The following is a 24,668-nucleotide window of genomic DNA, read 5'->3' as shown; positions in this document are numbered from 1 at the left end:
TCCAACCCCCCACCCCCACCCCGCCACGATCACCGCGGTGGTCTTTCAGCTGGATCGGGAAATATGAGTGAAGGGGGAAAAAAAAGCAGTGTGGCGGCACAATGTGACTTTTCTGACAGTCTCACCTGCCAGCAGCTTGCGGGGAAGAGGAGGGGGGAGGGGGGGAGCGGGTGAAAATGACAGTAGAATTATACCTGCGTCGCCGCCGCTAATGAAGACTGATTAAAGGCGAGGTGCGACTGTAGCCACTGGGGAACAAATCTGAAAGGAGTGTGATCAAAGAGGTGTATGTTTAATTAGAGAGAGTGCCCTTGGTTGGCCGCGCTGACGTTTGCTTGTATATCCTGAAAGAAGGGAGCGAGATTCAAATGGAGGTAAAGGCGGACCGGAGCTCCCATTTCATCATTTTTCCGTGATGCAGCGTCGGGGGTTCAGAGAGTGGCGAGCTTTTGTTGTGTCTGCTCATTAACCTGAGATGAAAGTTTTTGTACTTTGGGCACGACAGTGAGCGCGGACGCTTAAACGCGGAAGGAAATGCAACCGGCAGCATCGTTAATGATCCGACGTTTGGAAGGAGCGTCATTCATCATGGTGCTCTGTTGTTGCCACTGTCTAACCTGCAAAGTGGAGCCTGATTAGAATGGATTTTGGTCAGAAGCGGGGAACGTTCTGCTCAGTTACCGCTACATATAGGCAAAATACTGCAATTAACTCTACACTTAAATTTGAACATCTCGACAAAACGTTAGCGCATGGAAGTCGCAGGATTTACTTCAATATCCAGTAAAGTCGGATATCACACCGTGCGTTACGTGATTTTAGCCTTTTATCTAATCAACGCTAACTCGCAAAAGTGTGTTACCGAAACGAGTTTGCAGAACTAACTCTGCTCTGAAGGGGGCACTATTTCCACCGTTACGCCTGTTAGCCTCGTTGTTCCCCGGGTACCTTATTGGAACCTTGAGCATCTTGAGAAAGTTGAAGCTAACAATCAATCTTATGATTTGTGTGTAAAAAAAAAAAAGATGACGGACCTGTGTCCAGAGATGCCATCTTGCTCAAACATCCAATTTTGGACCAAGCAGTGCGAGGGGCGGGAGAGGGTTGTGGTGCGTGACTGTGTTGACTCTGGGAGAAAGAAATTGCAGCTGGAGACCTGAGAGTTAGTGTCGATGCAGGAGCCACCAAATGCACCGTTTATTCATTGAAACTGTTCCACACATGTATCCGTGCGAGAGGCAGCAGATTGCTGACGGGGCACTAGGACGAAGCTCCGGTGCGCTGAAGGGAGGGAAAGAGAAACTGCACTGAGGACACAAGCCCTCAGGCCTCTGTCTGAAAATCAAACAACGCATTAATTAATCAGAGAACTTACCGAAGAAAGTAGCACGAGTAAAGATTTATCTTATTTAAAAAATAAATATAAGATTCTCACATAGATGTTCCTGGCTGTGTCTAAGTGGCTCCTACTGAGATGTGCAGAGCTCGCGGCCGTGTTCAGGTCAAAGTAAACAATCAGGACGAGGTTGCTCATCTGCAGCAGTGATCTGAACTACCCTGACATGTCCTGCAAACAGTATCAGTGCATAGCTGCGTTTAAGGGGGAAAAAACAAAACAAAACAGAAATTCAAATGACAGATGTTTTTCAATGCGATAAATCCAGATATTTTTGGAGATGTGCATGCAGATGCTCCTGAAATGCTTCTCGATGGTGAAATAAAGCAGCGTTTGATTGGTCCAGTTGCCAGTTTGCTATTTTATTCAGGAGCAACAGCAACATGACGGGACTGTTCAGTCGGGAATTGCCAAGTTCTCGCAGTGTTGTTGGTGACATTTTGTAATCCATGTAACCCTTCCGGAGTTTTACAGAGGGAAGAATTCAACCCACACACAGCGTCTTGGGATCCTGTCGCGTGTGCCATCCGCTTGTGTCAACAGTGTCAGTGTCACTTTTTTATTCGGAACAACCGCTGAGACCCCATGAAAGTGACAAGTTAACTGACACGGTGCCAGTAACGGCCCGTTACTCCAATTAAAATGTATTTTGTGGCTTCTCACTGGTCCCTGAAGAGCCACAGCCACAGAGTGTGAAAGTCTCTTGTGAAGTTCCGCCACAGAATCCTGCGGTAGGCGACTCGTCAGCGGGCCACTCGTCTTAATGTCCGAAACTCCAAATTCCTCTCACCTAATCCTCACTCGTGCCTCATCTCCAATGAGTCACAAATAACGGGATTTTGCCCCAAAAGTACTCAGCTTTAATAAAAAAAAAAAAAAAAAAGAAAGAGAGACAGCAAAAATTCCCCTTGCTGCTGCTGATTGCTCGGCGCACCTAAAGCGGGACGGGGAGTGAAGGTCACCGGCGAGCCCAGCAGGACCCTCCAGTCCCCAGAAAAGAGAGGAGCTGCGGTGCCTCTAATCCTCTTTAATTTGTTTTCACATGGGGCTTTGGAATAGCAGCCTGCTCAGTAAGCGGAGATCACATAAGAATGTGGGTCGGGACAGCTGTCTCCGCTTCTGCTGCTTTAGTTTATTTCTTCATTTCTTTATTTATTTTTAATACAGGTCTACACACCATCCTGTCCGGACTCTGTGGTGGATAATTCTGCCGCTGAGCTGAGTGCTTCGTTTTTTGTTGTTTTTTCACAGAAGAAAAAAAAAAAAGTGGATGCAACTCCTGGTAGAAAGTCCGAGGCAGCAGGCTGGTGTTGTGTGGGTGTGTATATACAGAGATGTATGTATAGAACATTATCTAGATAGATAGATATATAAATATGTCTATATATGTGTATATATGTTGGTTTCTCCTGTCTCGGGAGTCATGTGACCTCTCTTCTCCTCTGCACAGCAACACAAAGCCCGTAATTGAGTTTTAGGCGTGTCTTCTTTCTCCTTTCCCTGATGCCAAAGGTCGAAGTGGAAATGGAAACAAACAAAGCAAAAGAAAAAGAAGAAAAGACAGAGGCTTTGCTGCTGCGTTTAAAATGAAAAAAAAAACGGATCCCCCCCCGCTGGATCCGCCGCCGCTGGCTGGCCGGATGAAGGCGTAATTCTGCTGAAGTGATGAAGTGCATCTTGAAAGACAGAGAGAGGCTTTAACAGGCAGCGAGACAAAGCACGCAGGCATTATAGGTCGGACAACGCAGGCGGCGGCGGCGGTGGTGGTGGTGGTGGTGGTGGTTGTGGGGGTGGGGGTTGGTTTCTGGCAGCCCTTTAATCCGCAGCGCGGCGCTGATAAATCGGCACGCGAGTTTCATTTTTTATCCCCCCGGTTTGCACGGCTCTTGAGCGATGAACAAATCCTCGTTTGCCTCTCGGGCCCTTTTTTGATGTAACGTCCAGGCGTCGGATTACAACCCCTGCACCTCGCAGGTGGACGGATGAGAGCAGTCGGATCACCTAGTCAGAGGACGGGAGCGTCTGGTCCCGGGGAGGCGGTGCTGTTCGCGGCGTCGCCCGATGAGGGCGCTCTGGGTGCGACAGATGCGTGCATGTGTCTGAGATCGGAATAGCTTCAACATGCTGATGGATGGGCCTCTGTGTGGCTTCTGTGTCACTCTGTGACTCACAATAAAGGCTTTTAAATGCAATACATGATTTGCATCCCCAGGAAAACAAAAAAATATCGCACAAGTAGGTCACAGGAAATCAGACGTAATGTCGAAGGTCTTTGAATTAGCTTTAAAAGAAAAGTCCTTGTGTGGGCGGATTTCTCCGGAATGATTAACATTTCTGATCATTCTTCTCCCTGCTTCTTCTCCTTTCGCCAGCAACGGTTTTCACACTGACTTGAACTTTGTCACACTGAGTCACACAAAAAAATGATAAATAAAATAACAAAAAAAAAAAAAAAAAAGAAGAAGATGAGCGTGTGTTTTCTGGTCGGGCCAGTTCTTCGCTTTCATTTACATTTCCAAACTGATCTTCTTGCCTCTAAGCTGTATGATGATTGTGTTGGTGTAGATTGAAGATTACGCACTCCAGATTTCCAGCTCATCTCTGTCCTTGACAGTAGTTTGCTGCTTGACGGGCTCTCCCTCTTTTCTTTTTTTTTTTTGTTGTCTGATCCTTCAGAGGTCTAAACGCTCTCTGCTGAAAGTGATAGCCGAAGAGCCCATCGCCACCGGACCTAAAACAAATATAGTGCATTTGAGACATTGTCGGGGCCAGAACACCAAAATTGCTGGTTGTGTTTGTCTATACAGTCTATACAAACACCTGAACGCGTCTTTGGCGAAGGTCACTTTGTCAATATGTTCTTTCTGGAACTTCAAGGTAAACACATTTCCTCTGGTTGGCTTTGACTCAGAAAAAAAAAAATGTGCGAGAAGAGCAAAAAAAAAAGAAGACATCAGTGTGAGCTTCTGAAGTGTTTCAGTGAAGCTTTAAAGTCAGGAGAACAAAAACAAACCGGTGCAGGGACGCTGAGGATGAATTCACTCCTCTGTTCCCCCAAACTGGCACCAGATTCAGGCTGTTTCCGCACGCCGACCGTGACCAAGCTGACGCTTGCTGCGCTTCCGGAAAAACCCTTTCAGCGCACACTAAGAAGAAGTTTATGGGAACGGAATCGTTTGAAGCCACTTCCTTCAATTTGCAGTAAAGTTTGATAGCGCACCTCGCTCAAGGTGGTTTTAGTCTCTCTCCAATCAAAGCTAAATGTACGAGAATGTTTTGACCTAAGTGGGTTTTGCAGAGTGGACTCGGACGGGGCGAGCGCCGCTCTGAAGGAGGCACCGTTTCCCGCGGTTCCTCTCTTCAGCTGCCTTTGTTTGCCTCTGCTTCTTCATGTGTGCTGAATTTACATCCAACCACTTAATGGAAATTTATTTGAATTTCCCTTTTTTGTTTGTTTACTGAAAATTTGCTTGACATTTCGTGGAGAGTCACCCGGTGACTGATAATCCAGTGAGTCGGTCCCTTGCCAGCGGGAAGCGTTGCCCTGCGCTAATGGCGGAACGACTTCTTTAAAGGCTTTTTTGTATTTATTTATTTATCTTTTTTTTTAACGGGGCACGAGGTCTTGTTTACCTTATTAAAAACCGATTGGAATATGTACATTTCCAGGACTCGCTGACATTTCATCCCTCTGAGATGTTGCCGTGTTTGCTGTATTTATTAGAAGCAGGTAATGGGAACGAAAACAAACAAACGGCGGGGCAGATTTTACATAAACCTTCTGATCAGACCGGAGATTGTTTTGCGCCACCGCAGACGACTCTTTATGATTTTGAATTAACACAAAGATAACTGTTTTGTTTCATATCTAGCGGTATTAAATCTCAAAAAGGAAAAGAAAGAAAAAAAAAAAAGGCAGCAGACACAGAAAAAAGGGGAGAGCTGCAGACGTTCAGCCTTTTTTTTTTTTTTTTTTATCTATTTAGACCAGAATATAATATCTAGTATTAAGCACATACTGTAATTAACTTCTTCTGATCTATTATCGTGTGTCTTTTCTGCGTGTGCTTCATCAACCAGTCTGTGCGCCTTTGTCTGCCTCTCGGGTACAAACGTGGGAAAGAACACGTGAAACTCACCCGTTACACCAGAGGGCTTTTATGCAAATCGCCCCGACGAAGACAAATCGTAATAATGAGCCATTTGAAAATTACCTTTCGCTGTCCTGGAGGACAAGACTCGACCACAGCGGCCGGCAAGCGTCCAAGCGGAACAGCCCTGCTCCGCGTGGAGGTGTCATGTAACGCCAGTAAAGCTGACATGCAGTTGTGTATTGCGAAAAAAAACACAAAAAACCTCCAAACTTCTCAAATGTCAAAAAAAAACACAGGGAGAAGAAGAAAACAAGTCAAAACTCCAATAAAGTGCTCAGACCTGACTGGCGGGGGTTCAGCCTGAACTGAACCTGAACCACTGAACCTTTGTCTGCTTGTATTGGTTGGATTCAGTCTGAACTGAACAAACAGAAGCACCTTCAAGGCAACAGATGTCAATATATATATATATTTTTTCCTTCAACAGCCACTTGCTGCATAATATTCCTGTCTGCACGTCTGGACGTCACTCTTTGATGTTGTTTCTTCCGCTCTAATCTTCTCAGCGCGTGGGGGAACCATCGTGTGTAATAACGGAGAGCAGCCTCGCTAACCTTGAACTGAACGAAAGGAAACACTTTACATCTGACGCACGCGCCTGCGCGCATATGCTGCTGAAAGTCGAAACGGAACGGCTTCCCTGTGTCACAGTGCTGTTGGGCTGCGCTAACCGAGAAGCCGTTTCAGATGCTCATGCTAGTAGCGGCTGGCTCCGCGTGGACGTCACCAGCTGACCTCATGGAATAGTCACAACTTGGTCAGTTGGCAGGAAACCCTGAAATCCCCTCCATCGTCCTGCTGCTGTGGTTCCCTCTGTATGTTCTGCTGACACCCTTCTGCCCCCCCCGCCCCCACCTCCTCCCTCTAGCTGGAGGGCCCTGCGGCTTTGCAGCCAGCTGGAGGTTGCAGACGTGCACGGCTTCTTTGAATGACTTTTTTTGTTGTTGTTGTTGTTGCTGCTGCTGCTGTTGTTTTTTTGTTTTTTTTGTCTGTTTGCTTGTTTGTTTGAACCGGCCTCTGTGCGAGAGGGGGCTGCAGAGGTGCGACGACTCCTGTGTCCGGTCGGCTCCTTCAGAGGCCAGAGAAGGAGGCCAGAACAATCAGGCCTCTGAAATGCATCGTTTGCATTTCCGAAAGTGGGGAAAAAGGAAAGAAAGTTCTGAGACTAAAAATAAAGAACGGGGGCAGCGAAAGGTTGGGACTTGTAAATGTGTTTGCTGCTGTTGGCTCACCTGTATTTTTTTCATAATAATAATAATAATAATAATAATAATAATAATAATAATAATGATTATTATTAATATTGTAATTATTATTATTTCAATTTTTTGCTAGCAGAGTTTGCTCTGTTTTTAGCTGTACTTCTTTTGGTTATACTGTGTAACACACACACACACACACACACACGGACACACTCACACACACACTCACCGTTGCCAGCAACTCTTTTCTCCTTCTTCAATATTTCACAGTCCTGACTGGCACTGAAGTAAAAATAATACCTGCCACCCTGTGAGCCTTTTAGGAGGCCTTCGCCGCTGTCTCACGCACGCCGATTGAATTTCTTTTCTTTTTCTGTTGCACCTTGTCATGGCTGGGAATGGCCCCTCATTGTGTGGTAGGATGCAGCACTCTGGAGACTCGGAGCGGCGTCCTCTCTGGTCGAGTGCCGCGGTGCCTCTCCTCCAACCAGAGACCAGCTTTTTTTGAAAAAAATAAAAAAAAATAGATAAAAAAAAATAAATAAAAATGTATACTTTGTAACGCACTTTTTGAAAGGGCTGCAAATTCCCTTTTGGATGCTTTGCAACGTGTGTGTGTGTGTGTGTGAGAGAGAGTGCGTGTGTATGTGTATGTGTGTGTGTGCGCCCCCCTACGGGGACAAAGTGATGTCCATCCTCCGTCTTCATCTGGTAAGGGTGGACAAGTGGCTAAAAAGGCTCTTTTATCTCGTTTCCCGTTTCTGTCTCAAAACGAGGTGTGTGTGTGTGTGTGTGTGTGTGTGTGTGTGTGTGTGTGTGTGTGCCTACCATTTGAATTTTGAAGGTAGCGGAGGGCTGGATGAACAGCAGTGGGATCTACCAGACGTGCATTCTGTGTGGATTTTGGCGCACGCACGCACACATGCACACGTGCACACACACACACACACACACACACACACACACACACACACACACACAAACACCGCCTGTGACTAACTCCGTGTGGGAAGCCTGTCTGCGTTTTCTGCCCGCCGCCAACTCTTGGCAACAATGAGATGATAATGCCGCAGCCCCGCGGCCTCCTCGGAAACGAGAGCCCACTGATAGAGTTCCTCCCCCTCCTCTTCCTCCTCTTCTTCCTCCTCTTCCTCCTCCTCCTCCTTGCCGCCACCAGAGCGCCGCCCTGGGGGCCCCCTCGGAGGAGGCCGGCCGGATTATGACGGACGGGGTCGGGCCGACGGCGCTGAGGCTGAAGCATGTCATTAAACAGTAAATCAGTCTGATTGAAAAACGCTGGGCTCCCCGGCTCTCCGTTGACAAAGGAAGACCTTCTCGCCGGGCGCAGATTGTGTCCCTGGCGGGAATAAATCAACCAGCAGTCGCCAGCGTTCCCCTCCTCCTCCTCTTCCGCGACGCTTCCTGAACCCCCCCACGCGCGCATTCGCAAATCAAATACCTGAGATTTGTTTGCGTGCGTGCGCGTACGTTTCCCCCGGCCGCAGCTCTCAATCATCCGCGGCCACTCGCCAGCAGGGATTCCTCGATGGCGACGCTCGCTGGCGTTTCAACCAGAGACGAAGGGGGGGGGGAGAGAATTCTGCCGCAGTTATTCACAAAATCAAACTGTGTCGCAATCCTCTAGTGTTTGTTGTCATTCCTTCAGCGGTTTTAGCCTTCAAAGTAAGCGCAGCCTACAGAAGCAGCAGCTTCTGGGCGCGTGGAAACACACAGATCTCGTGGCCGTGGTTGAGTGATTTTAGCTCGACAGGCTGCTAGCATGACTGTTGGCTGACGCCGCACCGGCACTGTGGAGACACGTTTATCTCCTCGTATTTTCCCCCTTAATCTTAACGCTCCATTCATTTTGCTCCCGTAGCGGTTCATCCGTCCTGTTTTACAAATTCACCCAAATTCTCGTACAGATAAATGGACAATTTTTATGACGTTAGCCGGAAATGAGCTTCCTGTCTTTTGAAAGAGCGGCGGCCCCCATTGATTCAAACACTCATGAAGGTCAAATCTGACCATATAGCTGGTCAGCGACTCTCTACAGCCCAGCCACTATATAAAAATAAGGATGTTTTTTTTTTCCATTCCTCCTCGACGGCAGTAATCCAAGCTACGACGGAAATGTCAAGTTCTTTATTGTCTCCTTTTGTTATCGGAGTGATGTTTCCATTTACGCCACTGCAACAAAATGCCAGATCCAAGGATGCCGCAATACGCATGTGTATGTATCTTTCCATCTATGGATATATACAGCCGACTGGAGAGCAATAACTGTGCGCTACCTGTCTGACAAATCTGCGGTGCATGTTGGCGGCACTAGACGGGCAAAGTGAAGGCAGACAGGCTGCATTTCACCAATGAAGGTGAAGACGAACTGAAGCAAAAAGGAGCCGGCCGGGAACGGCGGGAGAGCAAGATCAAGGTTGGGAAAACAAAGAAAACAAAACAAAACAAAACAAAACAAAACAAAACAAAACAAAATATGTATATATATATATATATATATATATATATATATATATATATACATATATGTATATATATATTTATATAAAACAAAGGAATATGTGATTCATCCAGGGCTTGGATATGCAAGAGCGCTGCGGCTGTGAAAGGAAAAAAACAATGAAAAAGCAAAAGAAGATGGAGGCCGGCGAAGGTTGTTGGGTTTGACTCCCACTTTTCTCAATCTTCGCCTTTGATTTATTTATATTTTACCACACAAGGGGATTAAAAAGTCACTCAATTGTGCTTTGCTTTAGTTCTGCAACACAAACAGTCAAGGCCCCGGCTGAGACTCCGCTGCTTTCCATCGGCTGCAATTTACCCAAGAGCCTTTTTCCCTCCGAAACACACTTTTGTGAGCAGCTACTTTTTACACGCCGGCGTAATCGCCGTTTAATTTTATTTCGTACTTCCGAGACTTTAAAAAAAGAGCCCGACAGCGAAGGTGTATTACTGTCATATTTTTCCGACAAAAGCTTTTTTTTTTCTTTTTTTTTATAGCCACCAAGTTCTTTTCGCCCGCCTGCTACCTTTCTCCTCGCCGCTGACGGTATATATTTAACATGCTCCATTAACATAATCTGTGGCAACCGTCCTTTCATTTCCTTCTCCCCCTCTGCTTGGGGGCTCCAGACATTCCTGAGATGGATCAGCCCAGCGTTGACTCAAAAAGGCTGCAAAAAAAAATATATATAATAAATAAAAAAACACGTAGAGGGTCCGTACGTACCGTCCTTGGATTTACCGGACCCTCTCCTCCCCCCTCCCCCTTCCCCATTACGATCGCATCGCTCGCCCACCTGCTTTAAGCCCCTTCAGATTAATCACCTGGCTCCGCCGCAGATATTAGCTGAATTTATCGATCAGCGCGCGCACACGCCTAGCGCCCCGGCTAGAAGACATAAGAGGCTTACGCTGGGCTTATTGACTCGGCCGCGCCGGGTTTTCCTTTGACGAAGGAGGAGAAAAAATAATTTAAAGTAGCGATGCCGTGCTCCACCAAGGACTCGCTGCTGCCGCCGCCGCCACCGCGCAGGCGTCCTATTGGCCGACTGTCCCGTTTCCCTCATTCGGCCGCTGGTCCAACGATCGAGACTCTTTTCGCCGGCTGTCCTCCGTCGGCTCTGCTTTGTTCCGCCGGCGCTTCTCGGCAAATTGCTGTTATTAATGGGACAAAAGTTGCGGTTTGCTCCAGCGGCGCGTCTGATGAATTGAGACAAGCCGGAGGCGTCGCCTGCCACATAAAGAAAAGAGAGAGAGGGAAAAAAAGCAAGCTCATATAAGCCAATTAAAAGCTGTGTTCTCATTTGTTTCATTTGGGCACAGGCTGGATTTGTTTTATTTTTTTTCCACATTTCTGGTCGATTCATTGGCCGCTGTGTCTGCGTGCTCCCTCTCACTGGCCGTCTCCCGGGACCATGTTGAAAGCTTCACTTCCAGAAGAAGCGTTTTTAAATCTTTTTCCACAATTTTTTAAAACATCTTAGACCCTGGCCCAGCAGGTTCCCACCAAAGGGCTGCACAGTTTATTGAAGGGAAAAAAAGAATCTTGGTTCTCCCTCCAGACTCTCCAGTTTCCTCCTGCAGTCCAGAGACAATCACTGGCGGCTGAGCGGCAGCTGTGTTGTTTCGCAGGTGTGAATGTGGATGGTTGTTTGACTCTCGCGACTTGTCCAGGGTGGAACCAAACCCCACGGCCCATTCCACAGTGGGCGTGCCGTGACCCACTCAGTTTGCCACATTTGTAGGGATTCAAAGAAAAACATCAAACATTTGCAGGGAAACTTCAAGCAGTTTTGCATTGGTCCTGCGTCTCTGCGACACTCCACCAGCTCTTTGTGCGACGTTACCCTCGTCGTGCTGCGCCGCCCCTGGTTGACGCTCACGCTCGGCCGTGTCGGATCACAAAGGTGTGCCTCAGCTCATTGGCGGGAGGCCGTGCACACTGTACAAATAAAGCGGTCGATGCTCAATGTAAGGCTGGTGCCTCCGGAGGGGATCGATGGCGTGAAGCCTCAACCTGAAGACGGCGTAATTCTGTTCAAAATTCAAAAGTCAGGCCAGACGTGAGCCCCCCGCCAGACCTCGCTGGATGTATGCGGCTTGTTGCAACCCTCCCTGCAGCCCTGGAATGTTGTCTGTTGTAAAACAAATAAAGAACGAGGCGCACAGTGTAAATTGAGCGCACCGTTGGATAACGCTGCCCTGTGATTTATGGATTTGTCTCTTCCCAATGTCAAAGGAGATGAAGATTAACGGCGTCTTGGCTTTGCTTTTTTGGTTTCTAGCAGAGTGTGCGGCGCAATTACTAATAATCACCGTTTTTGTTTTGTTTGTTTTTTTTTTGTTTTTTACTGCGATACAAATGAAAGAAATCCTAGAATTGGAGCAACAGCCGCGGAAGGGCTGACGGAGATTTGTCTCCTTGATCATCCTGGGGAGGCAAACGGCGCCGACTTATCGGGTAGCTCGCGCAGTCGATCAAATGTTGATCTTTGTCTTTACCGGCGAGTTGACAAAGGCTGACGGGGGACTCGTGCCCTCTCAGAGTTGATGCCCGCGTCTTAACGAGCATCAAGAGCCGAATTATCGCTGATGGGTGGCGGCTTGCGTAAAACACTTGTGCGCCGTGTTGATTTTTATTTGAGCTCGGAATTGAATTAACGCCGCTGCGAACAGCTGCGTGCTCGCCGTCTTTGTTAGTTCACGGCGTTTTCTTTTTTCTTTTTTTAAATCTTTTTTCATAAGTGCATCAAGCCTAATAGGAGATGCTGCCTCGCTGGAAGCCTTTCAACGGAAAATTAGCAAATAAAATGTGTCTAATTTATGGAGGTGTGTTCTCCTGGTAGTGGATTTGCGTGGGAATTGTGCCCTGCCGCCTCGGTACGCGCAGCGTCCAATGTACCAACCGGTTTTCTTGCGAGGAGTTTTTGAAGTGTGAACTTCTCTGACGTGCACGCATCAACCATGTAATTTGCTCTTGAAAATATATATATATATATTTATGCGTCCTCACCCCCCACTCCCGACCAAGCTTAAGAGCCTTTCTTTACGTCACAGGCCGTGCAGTGTTTCCCACATGGACCACTTCCTCTTTCGCTTTGATTGGGTTGCTGGATTATTGACCGCAGAAGTTTGCAGTGTTTGATTTGTTCCCTCTGAAATTTGCAGAAATTCTTTTCGAGCGTTAGGAAAATAAATTTGGTACATTGCACTGTCTGCTGATATCGAGCCCTTGCTATCCTCTTGTTTACGGAGTTGCACAGGTCGTACCTTCAGAACAGTTGGCCTACCGCCGCTAATAAATAGAGGGAAGCAGGCAATACTAGCGTTAGCTGGTCGTAGCTCTAAATCCAGATGGTCGCCATCTGTTACCAGAACTCTGTCACCATATGATGTTTTCAAGGGGACAACCATCAGTGGCGGACCGGCATCAAGGCCTTGTCGCCCAATGGTTTGTTTTATTTTTACCGTGTTAGCATGTCCAGCTCGTTCAGCAGTTGTTTTTTTTTTCACTCTTGAAAAGTGTGAGACGATGCTTCTCTCTCACCTTTGCACTAAGGTCTGAGTGTCAGTTCATAAACCGACAATCCAACGCTTTTATTAAGACTTTCAATGTTAAACTTTCAACGATGAAAAGATGGCATCGCTGCCAATGCTTGAAGACAAAAAGTATCGATACTTGAGTTGCGATCTGTACAACCCCAGCTCTCGACGTGTTCCTATTTAACAGTTCATTGATTCACATCAGTCAATATTTACAGAGGCGCGAGTTGTCTCTTCATTTTCCCCGGTGCGGTTTTCTGACCAACCACCAGCTGCACATTGATGGACAGTTGTACTCGACCAAAGTACAATGGTGCTTTATGGAAACATGCTGTGTTTTGTCATGAAATCCTCGTGCATCACCAGCGTCATAGCACAGGTAACATTGTCCCAACGCTGTGACAATTGGCTGCTTAGAGACACACATGGGCACTTTTCTTTTGTTCAGAATTTCCAGTGGAGTTCAATAAATCATCGGAAGACAATCAGTGTTCTGATTTATTTTCCCAGCTCCTGCTTCTGCTGCTGTCGCAGCTTCATATACATATATATATATATATATATATATATACATATGTATATATATATATATATATACATATATATATATATATATATATTTTTTTTTTTTTTTCCCTCTGTTTTCATTTTACATTCATAGGACCATTGTGCATAACTTCCAGTGAGTCATGATGCAGCGTGGTGGTGGGGGTCAGGCAGCTCCACTTGTGGGTTCTGGGTAAGTGGAAAGGATTTTCTCTAAGAGCAGTGGCTCTGTGTTAATGACATTCGGTCTGGGGAAAGGTTTATCCATTCAATTTGACTCTAAAGAGAAGATCTCTTCAGCCTGCCGATTGAATTACGATTCTCTAAGAAGCATATCGAGGTGCAGTGACACAGGGGACGGGCTGATCTGCGTCGACACACCGCCGACACTCAACTCTTTCCACTGAAATTCTGCAGCTGGAGTCGTGCGACCGTTGCTTTGCCGCCGTGCAGCGACAGACCCACAAAGGTGTTGCTGAGACGTTTTCAGTAGTCGGCTGTGTGTGTGTGTGTGTGTGTGTGTGTGTGTGTGTGTGTGTGTGCGCTCCCTTTCATTTTGCTCGGTATCATACCCATAAATTATTCAGTCAAATCTCGAGCGTGTCTGAAGCTAGTCTTATTTTAGAAACCTTTGGTGCCGAGTTTTGTAAAGGAACAACAAACACGACCAATAAATACAGTAAAATGTTCCTGCATTTCCTTTAAATCTCTTCCTTTTTCATTGAACATAAATAAGACAAAAAGTAGCCGAGACGTGCGTCAGCTGCCAGCCTCGTCTGGGTTCACTCTGCACGTACAACATCAGTAATTGAAGAAACATTAGGCCTTGCCCACACGAAGACGGTATGCTTTCCAGTAAACACAGCATCATATGGAATAACATGTTGGAGTACAGGTTGGCCAGCATGTGGCGCTGTAGGACAGAAATACCCCCCAAAATGTAGAAGAAACTGGAACGTGCATAAAACTCTTTAAGGGGCCCTATTATGAAGAACTGACCTTTTCAGCTCTCTAACATGTTTTTACTGGTATTTTAACGCACTAAGTACCACAAATGACAACTTGCACATTTCTAGATGGGCATTTCTTTTTTTTTTCTTTCTTTCTTTTTTTTGGTTTTACCGCACTGAATCGAGCTGTCACAAGTCAAGCTGATTGCCACAGTAACACCTCTGCAGACTTTTTTTTTGTTTTTGTTTTTGTTTTTTAAATATGGGGGAAGCAGTACTGCCTGAGAGCGAGCAGCCATTGTTCCCGCTAGCTAGCGCTAGCAGTGAGCTGAAATTTTCTGGCCTGTACAGCTCATGCTAGGAGGATTTTGACCAAACAAACCTTGTTCACTGAAGGACGTGAAGGGCACAACTGTGCCAGCGAAACACGGAGAAGCTCGAGCGCATCAGTGGCGTCAACCCTTTGTCACCGCTGTTGCCGGGGTGACGCGTGCTGGTCAGGGCAGAGGCGAGGTGAAGGCGTCTTCGTTACAGAGAGGTGATGTTTGGGTTGTAAACACAGAAATGTGAGGTTTGTGCTCAGAGGTTTGATCATTCCGGGAGCTGGTTTCATCAGATTTGACAAACTATTGTAGGTACCCCTGAACTTGGTCGGCCTCCTGGTTTAATCCTGCTCAATGGCCCCTCAACAACAGTGATTTGACGTGAAGTCCCATTTAATTCTTCCAGCGTTGCATCACCAATCCAGCAGGCTGATTTCCGTTCCAACTTTTTTTTTCTTGTGCGTCTTTCACGCGACACCGACTCAGGCGGAACCTCGGGTTCACTCGGGTTCACGTCGGGAGACCTTCATTTTTCCTCACAGCTCTTTTTGTTTGAGAGGTGAAAACTCGGCGTCATTATCACCTCGTAATGCTGTTGCGCTGTAATGGAAAGCCAAACCTGCAGGTCTGTGTGAGTCATTGCGCTCACGTCTGAGCGCTAACGATCGGGAAAAATCATTAGGCGCGGGCTAAACATCGCATGCGTGCGCTCGTGCTCGTCTCTTCCGGCAGAAGTCACAGTCTAAATGGCTGGAACGGAATAGTTCACCATTTGTCTTTTTTCTCCAGAGTTTTTTTTTCCTGTTTCTTTATTGCTTTTATTGCTGTTTTTTTCTCATTAGTTTTGACATTGCATTGCACTGCCTGGCACCAGCTGAGTGACTGATCGCAGTGAGAAAAAAGTGTCGCAGTCACCACGGTTGACAGGCTGCTGTCCTGTTATATGAAATTGAATGCTTTCCCAAAGGGCATTTGTTGGCTTTTTTTATTTATTTATTTAAATTTCAAATTCACTTTTGTGACATTTTTCTAATAACTGTGGTGCCACAGTGTTCCGGAGTTTCGCAGAAGGAAGCAGAAATTCCTCGGCCAGCACAAACCAAATATTTGCACTGCTCAAAGTTTCTCTCATTATTTTTCTTTATATTTACCGACTTCCGCGGCTAGAGAGTCTTGCCCTTCAACATGAATTCCCGCTGTTTTGCGCCTTATTGACTCTGCAAGCTTAATTCGGGACCAAACAACTTCAGATAAATAACTGCTGAAAAAGCTTGAAAAAAAAAAAAAGAAAAAGGAAGACCCGCGTAGAGAGGCGGCGCGGGCGAGCGTGGCGATAATTCAATGTGAGAGGCAATTATGTCTTCGGAGCGCTCATAAAGCTTTCACCCACTTTCTTTTTCTTTTTTTTTTTTTTCTTCTCCTCCTCCCTCCGAGGATGGTGAAATATGAACTGTGGAAAGCGGCAGAAGAGATAATAGCGTCCTGTAAATACCGGGGCTGGGATGCGAAGGCCATCCGGTGGCTCTTGTTCTGCGGAGACATAACCAAGCACCTGTTGGGAGTGAACGCCGCCCCACCACCGTGGCGTGGGAGTGCGTTGGATAATTCTGCCGAGAAGAATCACGATTTGCTCAAGAATGTCAAGCACATGATTCAACCAGCCCCTCACCCCACTCCACCCCATTCTCCCACTTACTGCATGTCACCGTGATGACATTTCCTTTGCGACAAGGAAAAATACACACTCGATATATTTCCATTCATACATCTCTAAATGGTGACAGCTTGTCGATTAACTGCCCCCTGCACTGAGAAAAGGATCACGTTCTGTGGTCTGAAAGTTTGTGACTGAAGTAAAAAAGAACGTTCCATGCAAAGAGTGTTTTGCCTTGATCGCAGCGCCACAAAAAAATAAAAACACTGCAAATTTATAGAACCAACTCAAAGAGCCCATTTAGCTTTAAAAAGCTATGAAGACTCACTGAAGCCCGAAAAAACTTCACTGATTTGTGTTCCAGGCAAAGAATCTTTAATCAGTTGGCTGCAGAAAAAAAGGACATTGTTTAATTCCAGTCTGTTGAACGTTTAGAAAGCACGTCTACCTCTCTAGTCATCTCGTCCAAATAGACTGATGTTTATTGGTCGGTTTGCATCAATCTCGCTTGAAGCACCATTTTACTTTTGGTTCTGTTCTTTTGTTATGGACAATCAGTGTCAGAAATATTTGTATCGACGTCTTTCCCTCTTGTCTGTCTTGAAGGATATCTGACTGTTACCATCGAGCCCCTGCCGCCCGTCGTCATCGGGGAGACTGTTACCCTCAAGTGTAACTTCAAGACGGACGGACGCCTCAGAGAGATCGTCTGGTACCGGGTGAGTCCATGCACTTCTCCTTCCTCTTGTGGGGAATGCGGGAGGGGTCGTGTCAGGCCGCCTCTGGGGAACGATCGAGCGCCGTCAAACTGCAACCGTTGTAACTCGGGCGTCGGTTTTTATTGCTGCCCGTTGCTGCCGTGGCTCTTGCTGTTGCCGTTGCTCAGGAATTTTGATTTCAATTCCAGCCGTCGTTGCCGGCTCTTAATCGTTCACAGCTGGTTGCCCAAACAGTTATTAAGATCCTGGTCGGTGTGCCGAGCGGCGCCAATGAATCCGGAGCTGCTCGAGGGGCAAAATGAAAACATAGAAGTAGAAAAACAAACCCAGTAGTCTGAAATCTCCATGGCGTGTTTAGAAAAAAAAAATTCAAAATGAATTGATTCAAAAAGGAATTATGTGGGAATGGCGGTTCACTGCGGTCGCCTTTTGTCTCACGAAGAGCAAAGCACAAGAATCAAACCTGCATCTTAACAACAGCTTCTTTGGAGCACATCTAAAAAAATGAAAAAAATAAAAAAACAAATAAAAACAAATCAGCAAATGAATAAAACAAAGAAGTTGCGCTGACCGGCTTTGCATAAGCGGCCTCTCCTTCGCCAGATGCTAATTTGTCCGGGGCTAACGCGGCACAGAGAAGATTGTGGAGCTTTTCAGACATCCTTCCAAATGCTTTTCTCGCTTTGCGCCGCGCTTTGTGCCTGCCATACAAACTAAGAAACTGATTTGACTTTCAAAACAAACTCGAGAGCGGTGGCGGCGGGCGGACGGATGCGTTGCAGCGTTGCCGCTGACGGGACGCGTACGAGAGCAGCGCATTGTGCTCCGTGTACAATAGCTCGGAGCAGACATTTCAGACGGCTGGTAAAGCTGTCGTGCGTGTGCTGGCACTATTTTTTTCTTTTTTTTTCTTTCGAAGGGCCTTGGAGGAAGCTATGAAAATTCTGAGAAATAATCCTGATTATACAGCATGACTGAAATTTTGAGTCACGCTGTGAGGAATGTACTATGTTGTCGTCGTTGTTGTTGCTGTTGTTGTGATGGAGCTTAGCCTATGCCGAACCACAAGTTGTCTTGCAGCCTGTGCTGCACATGAACAAATGTTTGACATTTGACACAGAAATGTTCCGGAAGCAGAGCCAAAATAGTTATTTTTGCCCCCTGGTGGCTACATTATAAGGCGATTACCACAAAAAAGTACCAGGAACTTTTAGCACTGGGTAGTTTTGCTTTGTATTTTGCTTTTTTATTTTTTTTTTCTTGCCCCCAAAGACTGAAATGCTGCTGCTTTCACCACAGTCAGAGTCCATGGTAGAGAGTGGTGCAGTTAAGCTGTCAGCAGCGTGAGAGGTTGAGAGTCCAGATGTGCCTATAAGTCCATTAACGTTCATATTAAACTCTGTGATTTTATGCCGTTGTATTTTTATACGACAGTAAGTCAGATTTCATGGCTAAATTTTGGTCCATATCATTACATTAAAATCTTCCTCTTTTCCCTCCGGACTTCTCCCAAGTCGTGAAATAAAACTGAGGGTAACTGAAGTAAACACAATTGGCAGACTCGTCTCACTGTTAACGCGTGTGCGCCGACATTCCAGCGACAATAATAAGCCTGTTAAAAACAAATATGTCACCATTTGTTAAAAAAAAAAAAAAAATCCCTTTATACATTTGACCATGATGCATAGCGAACTGTGGGAAAACTGCACCGTTGCACCCCTGGTGTGTATCCAGCAAATAAGCCAGTATTCTGTTCCAAATGTCAGTCAGGTATGCTAGCCTCAGCATGCTAACGCCACCGCCGCGTTTTTACGTCTCGCCTGACAACCGCAGGACGGTATTTGATCGTTAAAGAAAAAAGAGAAAAGTGCCCCTCTGATGACGTTCACCTTGGTTTCACTCGCAGCGACGCGCTCAGACTGTTAATTCATTAATAAGCGAGCAGCATTTTTAGTGCGTAAGCGCGAGTCGCGTCTCAAGAGCGGCTTCTGCTTTCCCCATTTTTATTATTGTGGAATACGACAGCGTCGCAGAGAGTGCTCGTCTTGGCGCGCGTGCTGACCTTTCGAGGTAGGACAAAAATGAGATTTATGGCGCTTTGCACGTTCACCTTAGTGTCATAGATCACCCCGCGCTGCTCCGCCGCTTCCATCTAATAAGGCCACGATCGCGAGGCGTTGTTTTGCCTACAGTCTGTCACATTTCACGGGTGTCCATTGACGGATTTGGTTAAATTAAAAAAAAAGAAAAAGAAAAGAAAGAAAAATAGCTCTGCTAACGGGGCTGGGCATATCGAGCGTTATTTTGAGGAAAGCAAAAAAGATTGTAGCAGAAAGTAGCAGCTTCATCACTCAGTTGCCCGCCGCCAAGCACAACCCTTGATAAATAATAAATCAATTTCCCCACTTGGTTGCCAAATGTTCTCTAATCGCTGCTTTTTTATTTTACTAAACACTTTGGACTTTTTCGTTTCACCTCCTAAAGAGTCGGCCAACATTAACGCTGGGGAATCCTCCGGTAAACCAAGCCCGGCCGGAGAGACGGGGGCGGGGCCGAATGGATTGAATATTTCAGCGAGCGCTCTTTCGCGGCGCCGTGTCCTGACATATTCTGTTTGAGGATTTTTTTTCTTCTTTTTTTCATGACTCCTCCTGACTGCATTCAGAGTTAAGGCGCCTTGAAGACGTGTTTAGGAAAAGCCCGATTATTTCAGAGGGATTTTTAACCTGGGTTAGTGTACCCAAGCATCATGTGACAGAGCAAAGTGTCGGATGCAAAGGAGGCATCCAGTGCTTTCCGGCTGTTAAGGTGAAAGGAGGCTTCTTGAGCAGGAAATGAAAATTAACTTTCCACTGTTCTTCTCATTTGCATGCTGCTGCAGACAATTTTGTGTCATTATGACATCAAGCAGTCGGTTCAGCTGAATTTCTCCCTCTTTCTCCTGCTCCTCGGCAAATCTTCAGACCGCTCGCTCCCTTTGTGTTGTCGCAATTCCACTCCAATTTTTTTCACAACAATGTCCTTCTAGCTCTTATTTCTCGTGGATATGCCTGAAATACGTGCTGCTGCCAGAGCCACCACAGAACACAAGAGAGATTTCAAACGCGGACGCACAGCAGGGAGCAGTGGTTGAGGGGGTGGCGGTCCTGAAAGAGTTCAGTAACAGAGAGCGGAGATAAAAACCTTCGAGTGTCCTGCTCATCTTAAAAAAAGAAGAAGAAGAAATAAATAATAAATTGCACTGTGACGAAGAGAAATATCTGACTCCAGGGGGAGACAGTGAGCGCTCTGCTGCTGCTACAGCAGCAGTGTCCGGGCTGGGGAGCTGCGGTATTGCTATTCAGTGTCGAGCTAACAAGTTCATCGTTAGAAGGTTTATTTCCCTTTGTATTTAACTTCTGACCATAAACGCACAGCTGCTGTGTCGCAACAGTGCTTTAAGAACTCACTTTAACAAACGGGTTGTTTACACGTTCAAGAAGGCTCCGAGCTATTTTCGAAATATAGCCATTAGCTCAAATGCTAATTTGCAAACTACAACTGAAATGTGCTGTTTACATGGCCAATATCAAGTCAGGAAGACCTATTTCAAATAAGATTTAAAATACATTTTCTGGTCAGGGGAAGAAAATGTCTGCGTCCGACTCAAGCGATTAATTATGTGACTGGGTGCAACATTTGAACACGGCTCTCTTTGCTCCCCCCGCCTCCCTTTAGTGTTGGATAATGACTGCACCCCCCCCATATTAGGCCTCTCATGTGAGTTCCCTTGGGATGAAAAATTAGCTGGAACACAGAGACAGAGACGGGCAATGACTTTAAGAGAGTGAGAGCAAGTCCTTGATAATGGATGCCACATTAGCCCCGCAGCCAATGCCTCCTCCCCCACCCCCCCAAGTGAATAAATGAAAGTCGCTCAAGTGTGCGGGATGCCGCGCGGATGTTTTCGTTGTGAGGCGGACGGCTGAGGAGCACGAAATTAGGATGTGCATGGATATGCGATACCATCAGGGCCGTCTACTCCGCTTTAACAGCGGGGTGAGGAGCGGCCGTGATGGATCATTGAACGGGGGCGGTGCTAAAACGTGCTGCCTGTTCGAGGGAGAACATGCCAGTGGGGCGCCACTCGGGTGATGGGGGACGAGCGCACGCTCTCACGCAGTGCTCGTTTTAATTTGTGTCACTCTGATGAATGTGTAAGTGTATAAGTGCGGGACCCCCCCACTCCACACACACACACACACACACACACTCTGCCGTCCCTGAGGAAGCCCAGGTACGTGCCGCCAACGGAGCTAGCGTCGCCTGCTAGCTAGCCTCGTTGAGTCGTAGCGCTGCACTGTGGGTGATTTTAATCAGCCTCCCTCCACCCTGTTCCCCTCCAACTCCTCCTCCTCCTCTTCTTCCGGGAGCCCGGTGTCCTCAGTCGAGACCCTTCCCGAATTTCCTGCCGCCACGTCTGCTAGCTTTGAGACGCTCACTTGCCTGTGGTCACCTCTGCTCATTTCATTAAAGCTTTTCAGACTCACCTGTATGTGTAATCCTGCTCTCAGCAGAATTAAACTCCCGTCCTCTCCTCTCACTCTGGGTGCAACGGCGGACGGCTTTTACAAATAAAAAAAAAAAATGCCTCGCGGCAACTGCGGCTAAAGGGGGAAATATATAAATACTCACACTGCGGCAGACAAAAGTGCTCGGACACCTCGTGCATATGTGATCAGTTGCGCTAGGAATCACTCTGAAGTCTCCAAAGTGCAATTTCTTCCAGCACATTCACCCACAATAATCAGGCTCCCTGCATGTGTGCAGTTCCGTCCTGGTCCAAAATGTATGATTCAGCAAGATGATGCAAGTACAAGCTTTGTTATTTTTGCCTTTATCAATAATGGGCTTTGGATTTGCATTGGTTTGTGCCATTCTGATAAAAGCAATTCACCCCGATTCATGCTAATCGAAGCCTACAACGACTGTAGTCTCTTGAAAAAAGACGTGGCTGTCCAGTGTGAGTCAAGGCCACCCTAGAAAGAAGGAAGTTCTTGTTTGTGGCCAAGATCAAGCACCACTGCCGTTGCCTCCATGCTCCTGGAGGTTGCCGTGCATGGGTGACCTTTCGAGAAAGAGCAACATAATTTACCCGTGTAAAGTTATCTTGAACGCGAAAGAAGGAGAAGTTTTTGGCGGGCTGCTGAGTGGAGGAGGAGGAGGAGGCTGAGTAGGAGGCTGAGTAGGAGGAGGAGGAGGCTGAGGAGGAGGCTGAGTAGGAGGAGGGGGAGGAGGAGGCCTAGTAGGAGGAGGAGGAGGCTGAGTAGGAGGAGGAGGAGGAGGAAGGATGTCTCAGCGGCACAGGACATGTGGGAGGAAACTACTGCAGATAAATTGGTCTCGGGAAACTTGCTGTTCAGGTTTAACATTTCCACCGGTGTTATTTGTTTTCTTCTTTTTTACAATTTGGTTCCAATCGAGTTCGATTCTCTCCGTCTGCGAAACCCCAGAGCAGTTTGGAGGATCACAGAATGTCATGCAAGGACTGCGGTAATAAAAGGTTACTTTATTGTAGCACCTGGACTGCGAGTGCAGGCCAATCCTGCTGCCCTGCGTCTACCACATTCAATCTGTGGTTGCAGCTGTAATGTCAGACACACAGGCAGTCCAGCCTTTGTAGCGACATTCGCTGCTGCTGCTACTGCTGCTGCTGAGGCTGTGTGCTTTCTTTTGTGGATTCTCAGACACTTTTTTTTTTTTTTTTCAAACCAGTCTGAGAGGCGTCGGCGTGAAGAAAAGGAACTTTTTGCCACGGTGAAACTTTTTCCTTGACCAACTGGGAATCACTTACAGATTTTACCACAAGGATCAGGTTCAAAGTGGACAATCAATTATGTTAGATGCGTTTGTGATTGTGTGACATTTATCTGCATATGTAATAGTTGCAACAGGTGCAGCATCACCTGAGAGTATGGCCACCTCCTTACAAGTGGACCCGCCCATTATGTTAATACAATTTTTAATTAATAGCAAATGAAAACACAACATTCCAATTTTTATCTCGTCTAACTAAAAGATTTTTTTCTGAAAATCCCCTTTTTGTATTGGATTCCCTGAATGTCTGGGCCCATTCAGTCTTTAATGGGCTGGAAATATACAGTCATACATTGCGGCCGACTGAAATGTGAGGGTGGAGATTGTGTGAGATCAAAAGACTAACTCGGGCTCCCGTCGGGGTTTTGAAGAGCTCACTAACCATATCCTTGGGAGAAAAAAAAAATAAAAAATCAAAGTTGATATCTATGTCGATTCATTTATATTCCATTCCTCTGCCGTCGTCAGAAAAAGAAATGGATAGTTTACGGCCGCAGTTACGTCACATTTTTCACTTCAAAGGATCAGCCGCGTTTAGCATGTTTGTGCGGCGGCAATAACAAGTCATTAGTTTATAATACCTGCAGAGGACGGCATCCAAAGACGGCCATAAATCTCCATCGTCGGCCAAATAGCGTTGAAAGCTTGTCAAGTTTTATTGAAGCCATCTGCCACCATAGACTCCAGTCGGGGCATCGTCGGCCCAGCGGTTTGCTTTACAACTTGTGCTCCGGCGTTTTTATGATGTCGGGTAATTGCCTGATTCAGAATTCACAATTGATACCCGGTGTGCTTCCAAGGCAAATTCCCACCCGTGCTGTTTACAGCTCACGTGGGTCTGCAGAGGTGGCTTTGCACAACTGTCCCGGTCGGAAAATCGCGTTTTTATTCCAATGGTTGAAAGACAAATATTAATAATTAACTTGCACCAAGCTGGAAGGAAATGGAAGAAATGCAATGTGACTGATGGACTTTTTAAACTGTGGTGATTTTGTTTTAAAAAAATCGCGTTAAATTGCCATTCACATTTTATAACCCACAATGCATTGCGTCCTGCTACTTCCAACTTTGGGCTGGACTTGACTTTTGGGTAAATATTTGTTGCCATGTGAGTGTCTGTAAACCAACAGTGTCACTGCTAAAGGTTCGTTGTTAACTGATAATATTTTGGATGTTTTAAAGCAGCTCTAGGTAACTTTTCGACCATATAATTATGATTCCAAACCCAGTAAAGCGGTAGATAACCGATTAATAGGATCAATGGTGCCGCCTCGGCAGTGAGAGGGCGGTTGTGCCGGCTGTAACTGCACAGCGTAACTTTCAAGCGCGACCCGACACGCCGGACGAAGAGAGCAGGGGTCCCCAAACTACGGCCCGAGGGCCACATCCGGCCCACTGCGTGTCTCTGTCTGGCCCAAGTGAAGGCAGTCAAATCTTCTTGATTGCCCCCTGGTGGCTGGCTGCAGCGAAGGCCACCCCCCTCAGAGATTTGGGAAGGGACATAGATCAAAAAATAGTTCAATAAATAAAAAACCCTGAAACCGCTGGGCAGCTGAGAGTCAACTCCGAAACTGCAGGGGTTTGCTGGACTTTCTTCAAAAGAAGTTCTATTTTTTTTTTTTTTGTCAAAGACATGATGAGAGAGAACTGACTGCAGCAACGTGGGAGTCAGTGGACTGAAGTAGACCAGGTGTGTGTGTGTGTGTGTGTGTGTGTGTGTGTGTGTGTGTGTGTGTGTAGTAGTAGTAGATCTGAACTTGAAATAACATTTGAGAGCTCTTAGTGACCTGGAGTGTATCGCAGTG

At 46.5% G+C, this 24,668-nt stretch overlaps 1 protein-coding gene across 3 annotated transcripts in view; it reads left to right on the top strand.

The window, feature by feature from the left end:
• The window catches only part of igsf21a (immunoglobin superfamily, member 21a), a 192,249-nt gene that overhangs the window by 41,754 nt on the left and 125,827 nt on the right, over positions 1-24,668 (top strand). For all 3 annotated transcript variants that reach the window (XM_076025080.1, XM_076025082.1, XM_076025081.1), the window contains exon 2: positions 16,895-17,007. In XM_076025080.1, coding sequence (XP_075881195.1) covers positions 16,895-17,007 — 113 coding nt within the window. The remainder of the gene's footprint in view (positions 1-16,894; positions 17,008-24,668) is intronic.

The sequence above is a fragment of the Nelusetta ayraudi genome, unplaced genomic scaffold (genome assembly GCF_046127955.1).
Source record: "Nelusetta ayraudi isolate G7.1 ecotype Tasmania unplaced genomic scaffold, CSIRO-AGI_Nayr_v1 ptg000017l, whole genome shotgun sequence".
Lineage (NCBI taxonomy): Eukaryota > Metazoa > Chordata > Actinopteri > Tetraodontiformes > Monacanthidae > Nelusetta > Nelusetta ayraudi.
This window is presented reverse-complemented; position numbering and strand designations above follow the sequence as displayed.